General features: G+C 32.3%; 8 protein-coding genes and 3 pseudogenes across 11 annotated transcripts, besides 2 other annotated features; 3 read left to right on the plus strand and 8 right to left on the minus strand.

The window, feature by feature from the left end:
* Nucleotides 1–10744: part of a mobile genetic element that runs on past the window's edge.
* TVAGG3_0510560 (integrase core domain containing protein family) lies at nt 247–1323 on the minus strand (the record flags this gene model as incomplete). The annotated part of the gene is made up of 1 exon (XM_051236920.1): nt 247–1323. One exon carries the CDS (start codon nt 1321–1323, stop codon nt 247–249), a length of 1077 nt encoding a protein of 358 aa, XP_051094744.1.
* Nucleotides 1343–2947, minus strand: TVAGG3_0510570 (keratin-associated protein family; the record flags this gene model as incomplete). Its single annotated transcript, XM_051236921.1, has 1 exon — nt 1343–2947. A coding segment is annotated over one exon (1605 nt), but the record flags the coding sequence as incomplete, so codon positions are not given.
* TVAGG3_0510580 lies at nt 3496–4314 on the minus strand (annotated as a pseudogene). The gene has a single exon. A coding segment is annotated over exon 1 (819 nt).
* On the plus strand, nt 4586–5363 carry TVAGG3_0510590 (annotated as a pseudogene). The gene has a single exon. A coding segment is annotated over exon 1 (778 nt).
* TVAGG3_0510600 (uncharacterized protein) lies at nt 5372–6043 on the minus strand (the record flags this gene model as incomplete). The annotated part of the gene is made up of 1 exon (XM_051236922.1): nt 5372–6043. One exon carries the CDS (start codon nt 6041–6043, stop codon nt 5372–5374), a length of 672 nt encoding a protein of 223 aa, XP_051094746.1.
* TVAGG3_0510610 (protein of unknown function, DUF4107 family) lies at nt 9024–9296 on the plus strand (the record flags this gene model as incomplete). The annotated part of the gene is made up of 1 exon (XM_051236923.1): nt 9024–9296. One exon carries the CDS (start codon nt 9024–9026, stop codon nt 9294–9296), a length of 273 nt encoding a protein of 90 aa, XP_051094747.1.
* Nucleotides 9601–9831, plus strand: TVAGG3_0510620 (uncharacterized protein; the record flags this gene model as incomplete). Its single annotated transcript, XM_001288717.1, has 1 exon — nt 9601–9831. The coding sequence occupies one exon, from the start codon at nt 9601–9603 to the stop codon at nt 9829–9831; it is 231 nt and encodes a 76-aa protein (XP_001288718.1).
* A 2046-nt stretch (nt 10745–12790) lies between the features above and the next one.
* Nucleotides 12791–14086: a mobile genetic element.
* On the minus strand, nt 12871–13990 carry TVAGG3_0510640 (annotated as a pseudogene). Its single transcript has one exon. A coding segment is annotated over exon 1 (1120 nt).
* Nucleotides 14087–16114: 2028 nt separating the features above from the next.
* TVAGG3_0510650 (uncharacterized protein) lies at nt 16115–16546 on the minus strand (the record flags this gene model as incomplete). The annotated part of the gene is made up of 1 exon (XM_001297603.1): nt 16115–16546. The coding sequence occupies one exon, from the start codon at nt 16544–16546 to the stop codon at nt 16115–16117; it is 432 nt and encodes a 143-aa protein (XP_001297604.1).
* A 1942-nt stretch (nt 16547–18488) lies between these two features.
* On the minus strand, nt 18489–21508 carry TVAGG3_0510660 (proprotein convertase-related family; the record flags this gene model as incomplete). Its single annotated transcript, XM_001297602.2, has 1 exon — nt 18489–20978. The coding sequence occupies one exon, from the start codon at nt 20976–20978 to the stop codon at nt 18489–18491; it is 2490 nt and encodes an 829-aa protein (XP_001297603.2).
* Nucleotides 21509–22336: 828 nt separating this feature from the next.
* Nucleotides 22337–23305, minus strand: TVAGG3_0510670 (uncharacterized protein; the record flags this gene model as incomplete). The annotated part of the gene is made up of 1 exon (XM_001296390.1): nt 22337–23305. One exon carries the CDS (start codon nt 23303–23305, stop codon nt 22337–22339), a length of 969 nt encoding a protein of 322 aa, XP_001296391.1.
* Nucleotides 23306–24915: the final 1610 nt, after the last annotated feature.

Consider the following 24915-nt stretch of genomic DNA (forward strand, 5'->3'; position numbering starts at 1 on the left):
TGAAAACATTTACGAAAACATAAACGATAAAATTTATTTCCTGGACTGTTGTCTAAATGTCATGCTGTCAGTAATTTTAAGAGAAGTTAATTAACCTGGTGACACATGGTGACGTGGTGACACGTTCAGTTATTCAAAAATAATTAATTATTGAATAACCTAAAAATCATTAACGATAAAATATATTTCTGCAGTTCATCCGTTACTTCATTATCTCATTAATTACAGACATAAAATATATTTAGTTCATAAAAATTTTTTGATTAATTTTGGCTTATTTTTATCCTTCCAGTAATCCTTTTCGAGTTCCGATAAATGTGTGGGGTTCGATTCTCTCAAATTTCTAGAAGGAATTTTATCATCCACACCTCCTTCATAAATGACAGTGTATTCATCTTTGTCTTCATCATAACTCACAATTTTATTAACTATACCTCTTTTCGCTTCATCAACTGTTTTAGCTAATCTTCCATTTTCGCTTTCAACTAATCGAAATCGTGGATAAAATGCGACCGAATGGTCAGCTGCTTTAATTAAATAACCATTACCCTGTGAGGAATCAACGATATAATAATCATCACTTAACTGATTTCTTACCTTTTCATGTGGTTTATGTTCAAGAATGATTCTAACTTTAGTTCCTGGCAGTAATGATGAACTTCTTCTTTCCTCCGTTAACATTCTCTTTTGTTTTATGTATTCATCCTCCTCTTTTGAAGTCATTTCGTTTGGTTTAAATCCTGTGCTGTTATGGGTGAACTTATTATAAGCATTAATGACTTTATTCATTGATTCCTCCGTAAAATCTCTTTCTTTATTTAAATCTCTTAGCGTTCTAATGAAACGATTAATGATTCCTAAAATATTATGGTTATGGTCTTCAGTCGTGTAATGAGTAACGTTATGTTTAATCAAAAATTCTGTAATTTCATTACTGAGGTATGCTGAATCCTGGTCTGAAGTTAATGAAGTGGGATGATGTTCTGCCACGAACGTCTGCAAAACTCTTAAAACTTCTTTTGTTCCTTTATTTTTCATTATATACGCAAAAGCTTTACGTGTATTAACATTAATGAAAATCAAAAATGGTGGCTTTCTTCCTTTCTTACTCTGAACGAGTGTATCAAATTGATATGCATCATGGGTTTTCGAGTAAATGGGAAGGTAATAATCGTAAGGATTAACTTTAACCTGATGAACTATATTTTCATCATAAAATCTCTTAATTTCTGTTCTATCATTAAATCCCGCATTCTTTGCAGCTTCATAGAATTTTTTAAATGACCTCCACGGTGATGATTCGAATACTTCTTTTAAACTCATTTATGTAAAAATAAAGATTTTATTCAAGACGGTACCATGCGAATACAGTCATAAATGGTGGCATATAATCTTCACCCGAGCCTGTTGGATTTGTTGTGAAAGTATGGACATGATTTCCTCCTGGTTCAGTTGGTCGAAAAGTCTTTTTTGCTGAATTGTTATAAGATGGAGATAAAACGTCATTGCCAGCTTTATAGTCTGAGTTGTATAATGGGTGGTCTCTTAATGAGTGGCTATGGTCGCCAGAAAAGTTTGTCGTTCCTGTATGAGTGTGCGCAGGTAAGTTTGCTTCTTTAATTTTCTTTGAGCCTCCTGTTTGCTTTGAAGAGTTAGCACAGTATAAGAATTTATCTACAATCTGCTGCCATGTACCAAAACCCAGAACTGTTGGGGGATTTGTTGAATTCATTGATGTATATAAAGAACCAACAGGATATATAGCTTGCAATATTTCATTTTTCATGCTTGTAATCGCATTTGTTGCATCAGTTCTAAATTCATCGAAACCATCGAGAACATGAGTAAGATTATTATATTCCACATTCTTTTGACCCGGTAATTGATGGTGTAATTGAATGTCATTAACTGTTAATGAATCTATATTCGAAAATCTTTCATTAATTTTACCATTAACCGCATCATTTACTTCTGACTTCTTCACACAATTTTCATTGACCCATTCCCTCGTCCACTCTGTAAAATCTATTGCTTTGTTCTTAGCATATTCTGTTTTTTCATCTACATAAGTTTTGTCGGCTTTCTTATCATATAAATCTTGAGCAGTGAATTTAACACTATTTTCATCATCCATGACATAAACATTTTTACAGCTAATGTCTTTCTTCGTTGTTATGTTTTCATTCGATGTTAAACCTTGTGGAAAGTTAGGAGGTTTATAATATAATGCATCCCCACCAGTTCCGCCAACCGTTCCTTCAATACTTTCTATAGCAACAGTTGAGAAGGAGTTATGTGTATGTTCTTTATCTGCTTTTTTATCTAACATTGCTGGTAGTTCATATGTTTCAAAGTTTCTGACATGACCTTCGATATTTATACATTTGTTATTTAAGGAGTTTAGTGTATCTTTTACGCTTGTACTTGGATTCTCTAAAGGTGCACCTGAACCAAGGGTATAGTTCAATATTATGTCGTCTGCTCTAACAGTAGTGAAGGATTCATGTGTATGGTTCTTGTCAGCTTTACTATTTAATGTAGCTTGAAGTTCATTTATATCGGAGATATTGTGTTTATGAGATTTCAAAACTTTGTTCGTTGCGTCAAGTTCATCTTTGTCAGCTTTACTTTTAATAGCATCTTCAAAAGTTATTTTTGCCTTAACTCTCAATGTAAATCTTGGTTCAACTAATACACCGTTAACAAAGAAGTATGAAGCATAAATTTCATTGTTATAACCAAATGCTTCTGGTGCTTTACCCGTGTCATACTGTACAGTACAGCGTATGTCATAACCTTCAGCACGAATGAATTTATATCTTCTTTCATTAACATCTTCCGTCTTCACTTCTTCATCCTGTGTTAAATATCCATGATAATCCGTTATAATCTGTTCATCTGAACTTATATAATGAACATGGTTTTTATCTGCTTTATTATCTAATTTCTCATTAACATCATTCACTTCTAATTCAACTCTTCCGCCAGAACTCTTATTATCATTAATCTTTTTCATTAATTCAGTAATTACGTCATAAAGACTATATTCTGTTTTCGGTTCTGTAAATAATGAGTCAAAATTTCTTTTCATCATTACATCACTTACATTAATGATATCAGCTATACCTTTTTCATTTATTCTCTTCATTAGTTCTGCAATAATGACGAATATATAATCTGTTAATTTATTCTCTTCATCAAGGGTTATAGAATGATTTGAAATCGAATCATTAACACCTCTAAATAAATCAATAACTTCAGGATACACGTTTTTAATGTCTCGAATAACCTGACCCGTATCCTCTGGTTTCTCCTCTTCTTCGTGGGCTTCGCCCTCGCCGCTACGCGGCTTTATGTCTCTAACCATCATCAACGCAGCCATAACCGGAGGTTTGTTGCTACCTGTTCGAAAATCTGTCCGTTATGTATGGTATATCTAAATAATTTCTTTGTGTTTGTTAAAACATTTGAAACAAGTCTTTTAAAACCATCTACAAAATTTCCCGTTTCACCTAATGTTCTTGCAGCATCTACAAGCTCACCCATTCACGCTTTTGACCCCAAAAACGTCCATATTGCATTTATTTCACTCTGTATAGCTGTCCATTCAGCGAAACTAACACCCGCATTCGCTAAGTCGAAAATGAAACCCAGTGGATCGAACTTAATTCCGCCTTCTTTTTCAATTTCAACGAACTCACTAACATGAGATTTTAAATATTCTTTCGTTAAAATCGTTTTTCCTGATGTCATGCTGTTAACGGAACTATCACCATCAAAAGTTAACGAATTCAATTTCGTCATTGATGCTTTTATTTCATACACCGCTTTATCTATAGTTTTTGGCTCACCTTCTTTAGAAGTGTATGAAACATTAATGAATGAATTATATGTATTCATGAATGAGTTAAAATCAATGATTTTCATTAATGAAGCTTTTAATGATTCATTTACTACTGACTCCCTTAATTCAATTACTGAACTGTCATTAATGAAAGGTACACTGCAAACCGTCGAATTTGGATCAAATGCCGTAGTCGGAGAAGGAGTATTAATTATATAAGTCATTAAATCATTAAGTGACGTAAATAATGTTGTTGTTTTTGATTTAATTTCTTTAGCATCTGTTATATACGGTAATTTTATTTCTGTAGTTTCTGAATTAAAGATATTCGCTAAAATGTTTTGTAAACTGTTTTGAACAGCTGTATAAACCGTTGAATTCGGAACTCTTACGATTTCACCGTCCTTAATAAAGGGCATTGCACATGGCGTAGTGCTTGGGTCAAATCTTTCGGGATTATAATTCAACATATATTCTAATGCTTCATAAACAGACCTATATACCGTTGTATTATCTTTTTCAATAATTTCACCGTCCTTTATGAAAGGCATTGTACATGGCGTTAATATTGGAATGAATTTTTCAAATTCTTTCCATGAGATATAATGTTCAGTTTTTCCATCAGTGATAATTAAATGCTCATCATCAAATGAAAACGTGTATGAACCAAAAATTAATCTTTTCGCCCTATCAGCTTCATAAGAATATGCGGATATACTCATATTTTTAATTAGAATAAAAATGTTGTTCTATTTGCAAAGTACTGATCCTAATGATTACGGGACATTAAAATTACAAACTAACCTTGGTCTTCAGAATGAACCACTAGCTTTCAGAGTTCTTGATTTTAGCACTATCGCTTCATTTTTATAACAGATACTAACGATTTCATTAATTTGAAATTGATGGTATTAGTACTGAAATTCATTTTAAAGCAAGAAATAAATATGATATTGATACGTTAGATTTGAAGATTCAGGAAAGGATTGATGAAAAATTTAACGGAGCCGTTAACTGTGAATTAACTGATTCAGGAATAATAAAATTCAGTTCCGAAAAAGAATTTAAAATTACTGATATGACTCATCGGGCATGTTTATTACTAGGCGCTTATCATCAAGAATTACCATTAAAATCTTCTATTGAAAATCAAAAATATATAATTGAAATGAAGTCTGCGCCCTACATCTGTTATGGAAACTGTTTATATGTTGAATCAAAAATAAGTAATGTAACAGGAATTTCAGGAGTTAATAATAAAAATTCTGTTATAGAATATAAATCGTTCTGTTACGCCGTTAATTCTGTATTCATGCCTAATTTTCCGATTTTATTAAGGCACGAAGGCAAATGGGTTCGAATTCAACCACACCATTTAAAAGATATGACATTTAGATTAGTTGATTTTCAAGGCGAACCAATTGAAATTAAAGCTCCTGTGCAGATGACCATAGAAGTTGATTTTTGGTCTAATATAAGAGCTAATGGACTAGATGATGAACCAGGGATAAAAATATAAATCTTAAATTAATTCGTTAAAACATATTTCAAGCAGAGTTTATATTCTGTTGAAAGTTTTGTGTATTCATTTGAATATTTATACTTAAACTCAACTCCTGTAGTTCCTGGTGTTTCGATTATTCTAATACTACCGATTTTCATAAATACCGGCATCTGACCGCAGCATTCGATTTCGGGGTCGAGATAATCAATAACGCACTGTTTCCCTGTTATTCTTGATATAACATTTTCTAAATCCTCCTTTGTTAAAATTATTTGATTCTTACTAATAAGATTTATCAAAAGCTTCTTATCATCTTTAAGTAATATTGTTTGGTATAAATTAAGGAGGTAATGGTCTACGTTATCTGAAGGATTTGTTTGAATAGTTGAATAAGGGTTAGGGCTCAATGAGCCCGAGAACCCTTTGAGCTCTTCTTGAGCATCACGCGATATGATTGGTTCTAATGGAGGTGGATATTCTAACTTAACTTCACTGTTAGCGTTTGCGTTTGAAGCTGTGTTTAAATTAACCGACTTAAGTTCTTTCACAGGACCATAGGAAATAGGTTCCTTTTCTTTCAAGTTCTCAGAACTATAATTTTTGATTATAATATTATTTGTCGTTCTTGAATCAACATTCGACGTCGGTTCGATTGGAACATTCACTGCACCGGCTAAGATGGATTTACTTCTCATTTTCTAGAGAATAAAAACCTTTTATTACTATAAAAATGAATAATATCTTTGATAAAGGTTTAAACGTGAAACTTGAAAATGAAAATCTTGTTGAATTCACTGAAACGGGCGCAGTTTATAAAGATGTTGAAGTAATAAATAAGAAGGCAAAAGTCAGAAGTCGAAATATGAACATCGATTATAAACCATTTACTATTTACGTTAATGATGGTTCTGGTGGTTCAAACATTAAATATGCAGAAAGTAATAGAGTTTATGCGTTAAAAGGTGAAGCACCATCGATTAAAAACAGTTATTCTAATCTTTATCCTCAAAAACTAACTGATCCAGAAAGTGTGGACATGAATGACACCAAAAATATAAACAGAAATGGTGATAGAGATGGATGGAATCTATTCACTACACCTCATCTAAAAATAAAGCTTTAAAATAATGTTGGTCTTTCCCAAGGTATATTTTTAACATTAATTGTATTAGTCATTATATGAATTTCTAAATATGAACGTGGTGAAATGAGTGATTTATAAGCATCCCAGATTTCATCAAAAGGTAATGTTATACCTGATTGCTTCCAAATTAATTCTATATCGTATTTTGAGAAACCTTGAAATATAACGAAATCAGTAATTAAACGTTTTATGTTTAATGCTAAAAACCTCCACGTTTGCATAAGTATTGCAACAGTCATGTGGTAATGTCTGACTTTAGTAATTAAATTAGCTAATGGTGAATCTGGTTTTGAAACTAAACCTTTACCAGCGAAATCATCACAAACTAATAAAGTGTTTGATGAATATTTTTTGAACGGATATTTTGAAAGTTTCGAGAGAATGTAGTTTGTCAATCGTTTCATATCATACGTACCATCCTGCTGTCTCAAATGATGTTTATCAATAATTCTTTCCATTTCTTCCGAGGTCTTTTGCATTCCTGATTGTTTAAATTCAACTAATGCATAATAATTCTTCTTTCTTCTTATATATCGTTGAAGAAAAGAAATTAACTCATTATCCGGAACTTTAATTACTGATGCTTGAACTTTTGACATAAACGTCTTCGCTGTTGAATCCATTGAATCTGAAGTTGCTGATATAATGATTTGGTCATAATATGAATCTTGACCTAAACGTTCAGTAATTAAAATATGACGAATTAAATTAAAAGTCTTTCCCGAACCCATTTTTCCACAATAGAAATACACACCGTTTGAACAGAACTGATAATCATTACTGAAGGGAAGAATTAATGAACTATTGAGTTTATCAGATTTTTCATTCATTTTTTCATCTACTTCTTCAAATAAATGTTTCATTTTATTATAATTAAAAATGCAAGTCAGAAATTTTGTTAATACCGTTCCCAGTCTTAATGATAAAAGTATTAAAATCTATTATGAGCACATATTTTCACAACCGTTTAAAATAATCAATGGTGAATACATTTATGAATACCCTAAACACTGGGTTGATTATAACACTGGCGAAAAAGCAATTGAAATAAGACAGATAAAAACCATTCCTGCAGGACGAACCATTGAATTATATAACTTTGGAATAATAAGAGATAATCATCAATATGATTTACAGATTTATATAGATTTAGACACAGGAGATGATATGACAGCATTTAATAAAAAGATTAAATCGGTTCTTATTGAACAGTTAAAAGGTGCCGGATATCCTTAACCTAATGAAGTTGATATGTTTTATAGTTTTGAAACTAATTCAATAGAATTTCGTGTTAATTCAAATTCAAAAGCTGGTTTCATATTTGATTTAAAAGATGGTGCTGTCGGTGATGAGATTGAAAATATATACACGAATAAAAATTTTAGAGCTATTACAGGAATCAATGATGAAGAATGTTTTAAGAAAATGGCTCTTTTTGGAGCAAAAGAAATAACATTAATCGACCTTTTAGAATATTTACCAAAATCAATAGCCGTGAGGGCAGAAGGTAATTTATTAACTTCAATTTCTTTTCACAGCGTTTGGTCCAGAGAAGCGGCAATCATTAAATCGAGTATAAGTGAGTTCGCAGAAGATTCAATTTTATGTTTAACGAACTGCTTATATTCTCCACCGAAGCATTATTCAATAACTAATTATGTTAATAAATTTAATATAAAATTAGTTGAACCATCGAGCCTAAAAGATATTGTCCTTCCTGGTGATAGAAAAGATAGCATTATTATCGAACTCATATTAATCGCTTATTAAAATTTAATTATATATAAATGAGTTCAACGACTGAAAGCGCATGGGCTAGTTTTGATGAAGACCCTAAACCGCGGAACTATAATAGAATTGTAATTCCTGTAGGTCTTTTATTAGCTGCTGGTGCTGTAGCGGGACCATATTTATATAGAAATTTATATAGAATGCCGATTAATCAAACTGCCGTGGCTGATATTATTCCAACAGGTCTGAAAAAATTTACACTGTTTCAAGCAATTAGTCAGCGCATAAGGCGCCACGACCCACTCCCACGTAGTACGCCCGCAGTTAATTATTTAAAGAATAGAAGAAATTAATTTGTAATAAATGACGTCGTTAAATGTAAAAATAATTTGTGATGATATTACTATCATTGATGATGTAAGTAAATGTGCTAATATAATTGATAGAATTAATGAACTAATAAAGAGGTTCAGTGGTGAAAAAGTCAGAGTTTCATTAACGTTTAGCTCCGATGAAAAATTTTATGAGTTAATCATTATGAGAAATGATTTTAATAAGCATTAAATGGTATTTTCAACACTATCAGCTTTGTATGGAGGTTATAAAGCTATTGACGGTTTAACTGGTGGAGCTGTATCAAAAGCTTTAAAAAATAATGCTGGAATGCTTGTGGGAGCTGCTGCCAGAAAATTAAAATCTGAAAAGTTAAAGAAATTAGGTAACTGGGTCGCTGACAGTCGCAAAATCTTTTAGGTGAAGATAATGAAATATCTAAGCAGCTAAAAGATTTTAAAGGTCAGTTGAATGGTGAAGAGTTTAAATTAAATTCACTTAAAGAAAAGGAGAAACAGCCAGAATATCCACCAATTGAGGCACCGCCGATTAATTCAGCACCAGCGCCAGCGTCAGTAACTGCAGTCGCACCATATGACCCTGGCGGTTATGGAAGACCTTTTGACCCTAAAACAGGAGGTTCGAATTGGTTCCATTACGGTCGAAGATATATTTTAGCTAAAATCGCAAAAGCAAAGAAACCGTTAAAAACTAAAAAGAAACCAAGAGTTTTAAAGTAATTAAATGGTTAGAGATGTTCTCGAATACCCTGCACCACCTGAAACGCCTAACAATAATGATTTATATAATCGATTGAAACTTTAGGTAAAGCGTATTTATGGTTTAATTATCCTTATCATATGGCGGCTTATAAACTTTATAAACACTATAAAGAAAGTAATAGACCTTCAACCGACCTAGTTGATCCGCAGGAATTAAGGAAAAGACGACGAAGCCGCTAAGAGGCTCAGATGGACTCAGAGAGTCCTCATAAAAAATAAAGTTAATTTTAAAAATATTTTTTATTTTTTTACTTTTAATAAAATGAGTACTAAAATTACTGAAGCAACAAAACAAAAGTTTTTAGTTGAATACATTAAATCAGGAACTATTCCAGAAGGTTTTTATGTTCATCAAATGAAAGATGGTAGAGTTCAATTTAGAAAAATTAAGCAGCCATTAAATAAAGATGGAATATTAAGAAAGATTAAATTATATGAAGATAACATAGCAGAACTGAAGAAGAAGTTAGAAGAATTCGAAAAATCAGATTAGATATAAAATTTTATTTTTATATAAAATGAATTTTACTAATAAATTATTAATTATCGTTTCATTACTTCTCATCTCCCGTGAAGCTCGTTTATGGTATGAATCTTTAACGTATGTGGATGACACTGATGATGACATCCCCGAATCATGCCAGCATATTTACTGTTGAAAATTCACAAGGTTAGAAAAGACCCAAAGGGTCTGAGCCACTAAGCGGCGAGGTTAGAAATGAGGTTAGATATCGGGTTAGATCTACCCTAAGCCGCGTAGCGGCGAGATGGGCTCAAAGAGCCCTCTAAATTAATTTTATCATTTATGAAAAATTTAGTATATACAGAAATTAAAAAATTTTTGAGTTAATTTATTTTTAAGTTTATTTTTACTCTGGGTGTTAAAATCTATGATAAAAAAATAAATAAAAAATTTTAACGTTATTCTTCCGGTATCAGTCCTTTACTTACTATATATTCATTTAGGGCTTTATGAAAACAGTTATAAGTATATTCGAATGGATAAACTGCGCGTCTGTTTCCATCGTCATCAAATATGAAAAATTCAAAGAATGTATAACCAATGGTTTTAACGTATGTGACTTTATTTAAGTATGCATTAATGTAGAAAATACATCCTTCCTCATCACTCCAGAAATAATTTTTCGTCTTTGTTGAAATTGTTTTAGTTCCTCTACGTCCATAAGGAATGTACGCAATAAATTTAGCATCATAAGGTATTATAATATATTCAGGATTTCTGATTTCATCAATGGGTTCGCTTCTGTTAAAATGCATGTTTCTTAGTTTTACTTGCGTTTTGAAAAGTTCATGGAAACGTTCAGGAAAAGTGTCGTAATAAATGTAATCTGACATATTTATATAAAAATAAAAAAATAAAATAAAAATAAATTAAGGTTATTTTTTAAAGTTAATTTTTTTTAAATTTTTTTTTATTTTTGTAAATGTCAAAAATATGTTTTGTAAATTTACGATATCCGATTATTTTGTCAAAACATGAAAAGGGGGACTGTGGGGCGTAGACCCTTGGTACCCAATTTCATGATACTAACTATTTTATGTTTTTCATGTTTTTTGGTACAGTAATCATCCACAACGTATCTGATACTTTTGAATATTCAAAGAATACAATTTTGTCATACAATGTGATCTTAAAGTAATAATAATTATCTGTAGAAATTTTTAAAGGGGAATAATCTTCGTTTTGAAGTAGAAAATAATTTAAGTTTACAGATCGATCAGAACTTATATTGGAAAGGCCCAAATGAATAAATGCTGGCATTTGTTCCAAAAACTTCAATGTTTGTTCATAAGTTAACACATTGATATGAATACCAGGGCTTATTAGAATTAATTGCATTGATTTGAGTTTTTCAATATCAGTATTTTTAGAGCATTCAAAACAAATATGGCAACCATCTATTGTAATTGGAGACCGATCAACTGGAATTTTTTCTATGGATTCATGAAATTGTTTGATCGCTGTAAATTTAATACCCATGATTTGTTCAAAATCTGCTTGAATTTTTTTGTCAGCTTTCAAACAAGCTTTTGCTAAAATTTCCAGAAGGTCATTGTTTTTTATTTGATTCAAAACATTAAAGTTCTTGTACATAAAATCATTATTTTGAATTAGGGCCTCATGGAAGATTAAATGAATCTTTAAACGAATAACTTTGCTTTCATTCAAATTCATTACTGATATAATATTATTTTTTGAAACAATCGAAGAGAGTAATGGATTTCTAAATGTAGAAAATAACTCTGAGATATTGTATGCAAAAGATAAAACATACTTGATTTGGTTTGTAAATTGATAAGTCTGCAAATTGAATTTATCATTCATTTTGAAAATTGTTTCGTTTGGGCTTGACATTATCAATGCTTTCATGATTGGTGTAACATTATCTATATTACACGAATTTAAAATATTAATTGATTCAAATTTAACTGCTAGTTCATAGAAAGAATATTTACTATTATCCAATATAGATCTGATATGTATTTGATAATATTCTTCACCATTTTGATTTGTTTGATCTGAAATTAAAACATTAATAAAATCTTCGATTGTTAAATCACACGATTTTCCTGAAAAAGCAAAAATATTCGAATATCTTTTATCGCCATTAATTATTGCTTGTATTAATGGTTTAGAAATTCCTGCTTTTGAGTATAATTCCTGGTCAAATGAAAAATTTTGTAAGAAACCTATAACCTGTGCATAAAATTTGGGGCGGGCAATTATAAATGCTTCTAAAAATTTAAGAATATATTGTTCCCCTAGACGATGGATTTTGATTTTAATTTGACTGAGATCTGTTTGCAAATATTTTTCACTTATAATCATATTTACCATTTCTGTAAAAGCTTCAGCGGATTTCTGAAATTTAGGTGTTGTTTCATATGTTTGAAGATACTTTACTTCATCGCTATTCGAGATAAAACGCTCTTTGAGTTCCTCCAAATAACAAATGATAGATTTATTTTCAAATCCAAATAATTTATGTCCAAAATTATATACATTCTTAATATTTCTGTTTAATTCTTTGATTTTTGAAACGATTTGTCCCCAAGGATATGATGGTGAATCTCCGACATATGCATTTGATAATGAATCCAAAACAGTGAATTTAGGTTTACCATCTTGATAAGTTATTTTATTTGTATACCATTCTTTTTGATAGGGTTTATTGGAAGAATAATATCTGGATAAATTGTTGAATCAGAATTTACACTATTACATCTAATAGAACCCAACTGAATTAAAATCAAATCATCCGAAACATTTAATGGTAGATGAAGATGGTTTAGCATTAAAAAAATTGTCACTTTTTTAAAAATTTCGGATTTTTAAGAGTATGTTGAAAATTAAACATACTCTTAATATATGTTAATAATTATCATTTGATAAAATTATTTAAATAGTAATCAAAATATTGTTATAAATATAGGGTGTCCAAAGGTGTGTTTAGCACAAACCTGAATACTGCGAATAGAAATAAACAAGTTACATATATATAAAGTTTATTTAAATATAATCACCATTGGATTCAATCACGCGTTCGCAGCGATCGATCCAGGCTTGAAAGACACGCTTTAAATCATCATGAGAAAATTGCTCAAATTGCTCTCTTACAAAATTTTCAAGATCATCTGGACTCGCGAATTTGCGTCCTTCAGCTCTTTTTTTAGCGTGCCGAATAAATAAAAGTCAGAGGTGCAATATCAGGTGAATAAATTGGGTTTGGAACAACTTTGACATTGTTTTCCACCAAGTAATTCATTACCTTATGACTTTTGTGAACTCTTGAATTATCAAAATGAATTGCAAACTTTTGTTTTTGTTGTTTGGATTTCTCAAACTCATCAGAATTGATAATTTGAGTAAGAACATTGTCAATTAGATACTGAGCATTCATCGTATTAGGTTTTTGAAGAATATCAATTGCGATGATGCCATTCACGCCCCAAAAAACCGACAACATCATCATTGGTGTGTCAATTTTTTTCTTGGGAATGTTTGCGGATTTTCATCTTCGGATCCACATGATTTTGGCTTCTGTTGCATATTGAAACCAAGACTCGTCCCCTGTTACTAAAAAGCGAAACTTCTTGATTGATACGCACCCAATATAGAGGGAGCTCTTTCGAAGATTGGACTCTAGATTTTTTTTTGAAACTGAATTAAGGTTGTGCGGAACCCAACGTGTATACGCTAGTTTGTAGTTCAAATAATTGTGCAGATAATAACTGACTGTTGTACGTGGTATCTTTGTCATCTCTCTATCTTCTGAGTGATGCTCTTGGTCTTCATCTAGCGCTTGAAGAATTGCTTTGATTTTTCTTTGATCCGGCGATTTTTTGTCAATTTTTATGATGGGCGCCTTTTTGTTCATGAAGTGATACATCCTAACATGATACGTTACAGTGGAATAGCTAGGAGCATCCATACCGAAGCATTTTACCAATGTCTCGTAGATTTTTTTACAGTCTTTGCATTTTTTTGCAAGAGCGAGGATGTTTTCTTTATGATTCATTAAAAAAATGAAAAAAATCCCGCCAAAATTTCCCGCGAAACCGCCTCTTGTCTCAAAATTCATTTTATATCCCGGCATGGCGCCAAAATACAACATACTCATCATATACATATATTCATATTTTTTATTATATATTTATAATCAGCATATATCTCCTTTAATAGTCTCATATAGAGCGCTGTGCTAAACGCACCTTTGGACACCCTATATTAATGGAGTTGAAAAATTATGATCATAAAAGTAAGATGTTAGCATCTAGCCTCAGTAGATACTAAGTCATATCAGAATAGACACATATTCATCCTCAATTGACTCTTACTCATCTTCAATTGATTCTCACAAATAATCAATTGATCCTCACTACTGATCAATTGATTCTCACAAATAATCAATTGATTCGCATTAATTATCAATAGATTCTCACTAAGAATCAATTGATTCTCAGTCACCCTAAATTGATTCTCACTACTTATTAATTGATTCTTACTCATCCTTAATTGATTCTCGCTAAGAATCAAGTGATTCTCACTCTTCCTCAATTTCTTCTTAGTATTATTCAATTGATTCTCACTGATGTTCAGTTGAATCTCACTAATAATCAAATGATTCTCACTCATCCTCAATTGATTGTCACTTATTCACAATTTATTCTTAAACAACCTTAATTAACTCCCAGTATTCTTCAATTGATTCTCACTAATTATAATTTGATTCTCAGTCATCCTCAATTTATTCTAACTCAATAAGAATATGAATATGAAAATGGATTGGAATAGGTGATAATTAAAATATATTGATATGAATTTGTGAGAGTGTCTTTAATAAAGAAAAATTTGTCAAAGAACAATAATGTCAAATTTGGTGGGAGCATATAGTAATGAAATATTTATTGATAAATATTAATGTCATAATAATTGAGAGCATGTAGTAATGAAAAATTAATTGATAAATAATAATATTAAATAGGGTGATTGCATTGATCAATACATATATATGAATGAATTTCGATGTCAAACCGTCAGTCATATTGTTAGTCAAAACGTCAGTTATATTCTCATTCATACACTCACTCAAACCATCAGTCATATTGTCAGTCAAACTCTCAGTCATATTGTCACTCAAACTGTCAGCCAATTGTCAGCTAAACTCTAAGTCATATTCTAACTAAAGCCGTCACTCATATTGTCAGTCAAAACGTCAGTCATGTTGTCACTCAAACTATCAGTCTTATTCTCACTAAAACCATCAGTCATACACTCTCTTAAACTATGAGTCATATTGTCACCCAAACTCTCAGTCATATTCTAAATAAAACCGTAAGTCATAGAGGCTGTCAAACCGTCAGTCATATTGTCACTCAAATTGTCAGTCATATTGTCAGTCAAACCGTCAGTCTTACTCTCAATAAAAAGCTAATTCATAGTGTCTGTCAAACCACAGTCATATTGTCACTTAAACTGTCAGTAATATTCTAATTAAAGCCGTCAGTCATATTGTCAGTCAAACTGTAAGTCATACACTCACTCAAATCAACAATCATATTGTCACTCAAACTGTCAGTCTTATTCTCACTAAAACCGTCAGTCATCTTGTCAGTCAAATCGTCAGTCATATTGTCACTCAAACCGTCAGTCATATTGTCACTCAAACCGTCAGTCAAACTGTCAGTCATTCACTCACTCAAATCAACAGTCATATTGTCACTCAAACTGTCAGTCTTATTCTCACCCAAACCGACAGTCATATATTCACTCAAATTAGCAGTCATATTGTCACCCAAACTGTCAGTCTTATTCTCACTAAAACCATCAGTCATACACTCTCTTAAACTATGAGTCATATTGTCACCCAAACTCTCAGTCATATTCTAAATAAAACCGTAAGTCATAGAGGCTGTCAAACCGTCAGTCATATTGTCACTCAAATTGTCAGTCATATTGTCAGTCAAACCGTCAGTCTTACTCTCAATAAAAAGCTAATTCATAGTGTCTGTCAAACCACAGTCATATTGTCACTTAAACTGTCAGTAATATTCTAATTAAAGCCGTCAGTCATATTGTCAGTCAAACTGTAAGTCATACACTCACTCAAATCAACAATCATATTGTCACTCAAACTGTCAGTCTTATTCTCACTAAAACCGTCAGTCATATTGTCAGTCAAATCGTCAGTCATATTGTCACTCAAACCGTCAGTCATATTGTCACTCAAACCGTCAGTCAAACTGTCAGTCATTCACTCACTCAAATCAACAGTCATATTGTCACTCAAACTGTCAGTCTTATTCTCACCCAAACCGACAGTCATATATTCACTCAAATTAGCAGTCATATTGTCACCCAAACTGTCAGTCTTATTCTCACTAAAACCATCAGTCATACACTCTCTTAAACTATGAGTCATATTGTCACCCAAACTCTCAATCATACACTCATTCAAATCAACAGTCATATTGTCACCCAAACTGTCAGTCTTATTCTCACTAAAACCATCAGTCATACACTCTCTTAAACTATGAGTCATATTGTCACCCAAACTCTCAATCATACACTCATTCAAATCAACAGTCATATTGTCACCTAAACTGTCAGTCTTATTCTCACTAAAACCATCAGTCATACACTCTCTTAAACTATGAGTCATATTGTCACCCAAACTCTCAGTCATATTCTAAATAAAACCGTAAGTCATAGAGGCTGTCAAACCGTCAGTCATATTCTAACTAAAAAGCTAATTCATAGTGTGTGTCAAACCGTCAGTCATATTGTCAGTCAAACTATCAGTCTTATTCTCACTAAAACCATCAGTCATACACTCTCTTAAACTATGAGTCATATTGTCACCCAAACTCTCAATCATACACTCACTCAAATCAACAGTCATATTGTCAGTCAAACCGTCAGTTATATTGTCACTCAAACTGTCAGTCTTATTCTAACTAAAACGTAAGTCAAAGTGTCTGTCAAACCGTCAGTCATATTCTCAGTCTACTGTAGTTCATACTATCACCCAAACTGTTGTTCATACTGTCACTCAAACTCTAAGTCATATTGTCAGTCAAACTGTGAGTCATATTCTCTCTCAAACCTTGAGTTATACTGACAACCAAACCCTCATTCAAAATGTCACTCAAACTGTCAGTTATATTTCCTAGACACATTCAAACTTTCAGGCATATTGTCAGCCAGATACTCAGTTATAGAGTCACTTTTTTGTCATTAATGAATTCAGTTATAGATTCAAACATACATTCGGTCCAATATTGGATCATGCAGTTAATTCTACATTTTTTTAATTTGTAAGTCATTATTTATGAAAATATTTAAAATAGTGTAATTGCACAATGATGTGCAGTATTATCTTTAATATTAATATTGTAATATGATATTAGATTTTATCATATGAGATATTAATATTGATTTATGGATCACTGCACAATGATGTGCAGTATTATCTTTAATATTAATATTGTAATATGCAATGTTATATTCTAATTTGAATGTTCCTTTTTAACCTCATGATTTCTTCTCACTGATCTGCCTTTTTATGCAGCATTTTGTATTTAATCTCTCTTATCCTTTAGATTCTCTATGCTTTCCATCTTTCTAAACCAGATTCCATTGTTAATTCTTAAATTAACACAAATCTTAAATTTCATATTAGTCATTGATCTGAAGTTATTGAAACATCTGACGTCTTTAGATTATCTTATCTAATATTAAAATGATTGATCTATTTACATTTTTAAAATAGTCCTAAAAAGTCTCAATATTTATAAAAGTGACTCATACTTTAATGTTTTACTCGTTGAATAAAGAATGCTTGATTTTGAAATCGAATGTTTTTGCTTAAATAGTTCCAGATTCTTGAACTAGGGACGGAATTAGAGGACACGTCTTTGCTGGTTAGTCGCGTGCTTGATGACAATATGCTACAATTATAATAAACGTACAAAAGGGACGAAAATTGAGAGCTTGTAACTTTCAACCTTTGTCAGTCAATCAAAAAATCCGATATTTTAGTCTCCTCACGCACTTTGTTGCGATCGTGTATGCATGTACTATGAATTATTGACTGAATATTCTCATAACCACCGTATTCACACAAAAAAGTGATTAACATGTGAATTAAAACTTCTAATGAATAGTTCAGATACGCAAACATTACACCATAATACATTGAAATCTAAAATATAATAGAATTGCGCTCATTTTTCATCAAGAAATGATTTTTTAAAAATTTAGTTTTCAGTACAGGTTTTTCACTTCTTTGATTGGACTATTCTTGATTCCCATATCATATAGTCAACAAATGTAATACGTACATTTTCAGAGACTAATAGAAATATTTGCATCAGAAATTCGGATTAGCGGATTAAAAGTGTAAATATTATACCTCAATAATCTTAATATAGACATGCATGTGATTACTTGCAAACATAAATCTGGAGAATATTGTGAATATTTTCGGAAAATTATTTAATTATACATCCTAAAAGCGAGAACACGAAAAACATGTAGACATTCACTCAGTTAATATCGCAACTATATCAAAATGATGAAAAAATAGTTCATGCCAGATTTCACAAAAATAACAAACAAAAATTTTATTATAATGATTGAATTTCAACATTCTGCATATCTCTATTTTGATATGCAGCTTGTTCCGCATAAAAAGGATTCTTATCAACGATCAAAGTTTGATCATCTGTTTCTAGAGCTCTTCCACTAGTTTTTATAGGTACAACAAGGCCATATTTTCTTCCCTTCTGAGATCTATTTGGTGGTGGCTTCTTTAGACATCTCATTATGACAATAATCAGCATGATTACGCAAACAACGTCTGCCATTAACTCAAATGGCGAAATTCTACCTATATTGACGATACTAAATGTAGGGGAAGGCGTTTTCGGAGTTTCTACAGTAGGGGTTTGTAAAATTCCGAAATCAATTTTAGTTTCAATTGGTTTGCTTGTAACAGCATATAAAGCGAAGTACAATTCGCGTCTTGATGAGAAGAAATTCAGTAATTCACCTTCAGTATAATTACAAGTTACACCTGAATCGGCAATTCTTCTAAATTTCTTCTTGGAAACGCAATAATGAATAGATGCGTTAAGATTTGTAGCATTTATATAAATGTAACTCTTGGCCATTGGATTAGTTTTGAAGAATTTTATCTCTTTGGGCTGAAATGTCAGATTGACAGTTCCGTTAACATCAGTAACGTTGTATTCACAGATATATCCGGTTGTATGACTATTGCAGTTGCAATTTCCTTTGCTTCCATCTGTGCAATCGAAGTAATTATCTTGAGAAAGAAAAATTGAGTTGGAAATCGGGTTCTTTTCGAAATCGGTGTTGTTGAATCCGCCTTTTATGACGAGGGAGTACTGAACAGAATGGTTAAATGGGTACTTACTCGATCGAATTAATAATGAATAATTTCCAACTGGAGCGTCTTCAATAATTATCCTCTCTGAGGTCGTAAATGCATCAGGGCCTGTTGGATTCTGGTTTCCAAAATATGTTCTATTGAGAGGATCAACTAATATCAAATCTAAGTCTACAACTAAAGGTTTTCGTAAGGAAGAGTCAATAACGGCATCTAAATAACTCATAACGATGATAAGTGGCTGCCCAGGATATTGTATTTCTATATTCATATAATGTTGTGATTTGGAATCAATTAAATAGTGATCGAATACTCGGAAACCTTCTTTTTTCTTTGTCTGATCAAGATTTTCTACATCGATACCGAGAATTTCTTTTATATTTGGAATTCCGAATCCTCCTTCTAATGTTGGGCCACCAAGGCTTGTTCCGATTGGCGTTGCCGATGCAATTAAAACTGCTTTGACCAAACTCGCTGTAGGATCAAAGCCTTCGATTAATTCTTTTCCTCTGAAAGGATACCAACCATCTGAAAAGTATTGTCTGATAATAGCTGCAGCTCCAGCAATAGAGGCAGCTGCTGGACTTGTTCCGCTCTTCTTAATTAAAGAGGAAGCGTTGCATTTCCTAATAGTTTTATCAAAAGGATCTCCAGCTGCTGCGCTGATAACACCTTCACCGGGCGCAAGCAATTCTGGTTTGAATATTCCAGTTACGGTTGGTCCATTTGAATTGGAAGATAAAGGTTTGATATTTTTCTTTGAAGGAATGACATTGATACGGAGAGAAACTCTTTTCATGCTAAGAATATCATTTTCTTCGTTCATTGAATATCCAAAAACAGGAACAGGAATGTTTTTGCAAAATAATTTTTGATCGACTGGGATCAAATACGCAGTTGCATTACGAGTAAAGCTTTCACATGTTATTGGTTCTTTTAGTATAATAATTTTGCTCTCATTACTCTTTATTTTTTGTAAATTTGGGTTATCCTGCATAAATAAGGGGGAGTTAACTATTTTCACAGGGGGTGATTCTAAAAGCAATTTCCAAGGGTCAGCGCTCCATTGATAAAATTTTAATGTAATATCCAATGACCTTGAAACAAATGTATAAACACGCTTCAAATATTGCTCAATTTGAGCAGTTGATGGCATAGTAGTTGCTCCAACGGACAAAATGTTCTTAGCATCCGAGGGAGATGATAAACAATTATAGCAATTGCTGTTTCCAACAGAAAAAATGGTCAAAAAATCTGGATTATTATAAGCCATCAAATCATAAGCTTCAGTTACAAGAGATTGGTAATCTGTCATACCCCATGAGTTAGCTCCAATGTAACTGTGCAATTTCTTGGCGTTTTGATAGACTTTGTTCATATCATATCCATCAAATGAAATATTTCCGTCTTTATCGCTTAATCCGACAACGTAAAGCTTCGAGCCTGGAGCAAGGCCACTAAAAGAATCAATTGAGCAGTCTGGACTGTTAGAACTCCCAGCAATTGTTGCTGCCATGTGAGTTCCATGTCCGCGCTTGAAATCTGTTAAATTATGCAATGAATCAAAGCGAACAATCTTCCTATGCCTTAGAATTGACGTATTTATCGGAACTGAGATATTTGGATCATAAAAAAACGGATGATAAATATCAACTCCGGAATCTGTAATAGTTATAACTTGTCCTGATCCATCAAGGCCCATCATATTTAGTGCTTTATTAGGAACTGATGTTGATGTTTGGCTTACGCCGCTTAATAACAAATCAGAAGTATATTTGTTGTGAAAGTGCGGTTTACTTAAGATTTCGGATGATATTATATGAGTTGTATTCAATATTTGCGGATTTTTCGACTGTTTATAGATATAAAACTGATTTGATAAATTTATAATATTATAGCCATCTTTTTTAAAATCTGGAGTAGTTTTGAGAATATAGTCTGTATTGGATATCATATCAATAGGAGAAATCGACTTTAAAGGATATAACGCTGCTAATTTTGCTCCCATTAGGAAAGATGCTTGTGTTTTTGTAAGTTTCATCTTATAAAGACCTTGCTCTATCATATATCGTGTAGAAAAATCAATTTTGTACTGCTGGCGGAAAATTTCCGCTTTATCTTCTGGAATCATTACGAGTAATTGCACAAGAAATAGTGTTGCAGGAGCTATGAATTGATCAATTCTCAGGAACCGAGCCATATTTCCAAAAATAAGGTCGAATCCAGGAAATATCATTGTTTTATTGAAATCTATAAAAAAAAATATTTTTGATTTTTATCTAATAGAAAATAAATGCAGTTTATTGCATCTTTCTCATATTAAAAGTTATTCAAAGTATACCCATTTACAAACATTACTTTTACATATGCTACAACATAAGTTATGTCTGCTGTAATCTCACTATTCATCAGTTTTATTGCAAAAAGTTTAAGTTCAATAAGCGTAAAATCTAAATGTTTCGCCAGATTGAAATCAATATTAAACCATTCTAAATTTCAAACATTTTCTACGCTTTGCAACGTTTTTAATACTTTTTCTAAATGAGTTCCGTATCGAATGTAATTTGGGCCGGGGACAATAAAAGTTCTTGGAACGAAAACATTTTTAGGGCGAGGAACTGTATAAAAAAATTGTGAGTATAATAGAATTGTTATTTGGTCGAATTCGAAATTATCGAAATAAAGTCATAAAATATGATGTCAATGAGTTATAGAATGATAATTCGAAAAGTATGCTTGCCTGTTTCCTTTAGAGATCAATAGTTTCTGTGCATAATCACTCAAGAAAGGAAAAAAATAAAAGAATATAACGCCTAAAAGTAAAGCAAGTAATGCGACAAAATACATTAATATAGACAGATGTAGATTAGTTGAGGTTGTCACCTAAATCTGTATTGAATTTCAAATTTTTACGTTATGATTAGCAAGAGATGTAGCATAAGTAATAGTATAAATCAAAAGAGAAATTGTAGAAAAAAAAAAAAAGGTATTGGGGCTTCCAGGGCTGCGCCCCTCTAGCCCCTGAAGATGTTTAGTATAATGAAGTTTTTATTCGGAAAATTGTTAGTCTTGTGGTTCATCTTCTTGAGTAGAGTCTTCTTCTTCAACATCAAAGTCATCTGGTGTATCGAATTGAATGTATGAAAGCCAAATGTTGTATGTGTTTTCCAATTGGCTTTCAAACTTGAGATACATTCCATGCATGAGTGTTATTTCAGTTTCAACGTAGAGTTGCTGATGTGGCTTGAAGACATGCATGAGAATTGGTCCTCCAAATTCGTCCTTGAAAAACTTGCAGTAGCAAACATAAACTGAGATAGAGTCTCCTTCTTCAATGTCTTCTGCTTGGTTAACGAAATGAATAGCAATTTTGCGTACTTGAATTGTGTTGTTGTCTGAGTAAAATAATGGTTTGAACTTGGGGTTGAGTGAGCTAAGACATTGCCATTTTGCTGTTTCTTGTCCGTACTCACGTTCTTCTTCGTCATCCTGATATCCGTAACTCTTTAATTTGAATTCGACACAAAACTGTTCGACTTTTTTTGCAGCTTTGGGTGGAAGACTTTCAATAAGCTGACATATAGTTCTGTCAAACACTATCTTTGTTATTGTTGGAAAATAGTTGACAATTGGGTCGCCTAATTCGAATGGGTCAGGTGTTTCTTTTTGTAGTTTGGTAAAGTCTGCAAGAACTTTGTTGAGTTGTTCACAATATTCTTTGTTAAAAGTTGCAGCAACTCTTTCTTCTGGCTTTGAATTGAAGTATTCTTCAGACAATCTGAGTAGTATTTTGCGTAGTTCAGCGTTGCTGTGGTTCTTTGTAATACGGAGCTCGTTTGGTATTGTTTTTGGTAGTGAAAGTGGCTTTGGATTGAGCGAATTGCAGGACAAATTTGAATTTGAATTGTCTGTTCTGCTTGGAGAATGTGTAGATGCTGCAGTTTGATATTGAGGCTCTAAACCTGTGGGCGCTGAAAGTCTGCAAGCAATTTCTTCAGGTGAATTTGGAGCGAACACGCTAGCGAATGCCATTAGACAAAAATAAACTGTTTTTTCGGACTACTCATAGAAAAGTTTAAAATAAACCGTTTTCGTCAACGGTAACCCCCTCTATTTTTTTATTTTATTTAATAGTTACCGTTGGCAAACCGTTCCATCTCAAATATTGAATGAACTATAAACGTTTTTTGTTTTCTATATATACTTTTTTGTCCAACGGTAAAACTTTTGACAGGATGGACTTTACACGAACTTTACACTTGTCAAAATATTTTTAACATACAATAGTGTAACTTTGTCCGGACAAGTAAGGGTCTATCGTCGCTACAGGAAAAGTTACGGGCGTTCCAAGGAAGTATACTTTGAGAAGACTTTCCCCCTTATAGAATGAGATAGGACGGTTATTTTACAAAACTGACAACACTTTGACCGAGTAGTTTTTTGTGCTGAACAAAAAGTGTCATATAAACATCTGTCGAAAACCGCTTTTTAACTTCACTTAAAATGCCACGTAAGCTACGTAAGAATATACGTAAGAGGAAGAGAGCATTGAAACATCCAATAGTAAAACTGACACCACAACAACAGTTGCAACAACAAATGCTGAATGACCCCACTATGTTGCAACAAATGTCAAGCAATCCTATGCTTTTAAACCGAGTCATTGGTGCACAGAGTGGAGGTTTAAGAGCGGCACTTTTAGCGAAAATGGCAGGCTATGGTGGAGCTGCAGACGGAACAGCTTATAACCCTCAAAGTCAAATGAATTTGAGTTCACTCAAAAATCAAATAACAGATGTCAAAAAGTCAAACATAGACATACAGAAGCAAATAAGTGAAAACGAAAAGAAACTAGAATATGACAGACACAAAGAAACTCAATGAGTTAAACGTAGAAAAAAGAAGAAAGAAGAAACAACTGAAAGAACTAAGTACAGAGGAATATGCGAAAAAAGTGTCAGAAAAAGCAGCAGAAGTAGCAAAAATGGAACAAGATGTCATAAATTTGAAAAACCATACTACTCAATATAAAATACTGAAAGATGAAGAGATAAAACAAAAAGCCCTGAAGACATATATGGATAGCGATGAGTATAAAAAAGAAGTTGAAGCAAATGTAAAGGCAGAAAAACTTTTACAGTTGCAAAACCAAACCGTACAGTATGAAACTTAGCACAAGAAAGTAAAAATAACGACGCAGCCATGCAAAAGGCAATGAAAAGCGCAGAATATATAAAAGCTAACAATGACTGGTTAGATGCCCAAGCCAACGCTAAAGCAGCCCAACTCATAGGGTCAATAAGGACAAAAATACAAGCGGATGAAGACAGTTCAAATGAAGCTTTAACGAATGCTGACTTTAAGAACGCCTTCGAAGCTCTTCATAGTAAGGTGAAACAAGTGAACGACTTCTCATCTGGAAAGAAACTGAAGTCTGAAGGTTTCGACAAAGAGTTAAAAGAAGTAGCACAAAATATGACGAAAATAACAGATGCAGCAACGAGACAGGCAGTTCAAAGTGCCTATGACGCCGTTAGAGCAACTGTTGTGGAAAGTCAAGAAAAAAGAGTTACAACAGACCAAAACAGACCTAGTAAATGCTTTCTTAAAAACGAAAAGTCAGGTAGGACATTATGCTGCAG

Source organism: Trichomonas vaginalis, chromosome II (genome assembly GCF_026262505.1).
Source record: "Trichomonas vaginalis G3 chromosome II, whole genome shotgun sequence".
NCBI classification, from domain to species: domain Eukaryota; phylum Parabasalia; order Trichomonadida; family Trichomonadidae; genus Trichomonas; species Trichomonas vaginalis.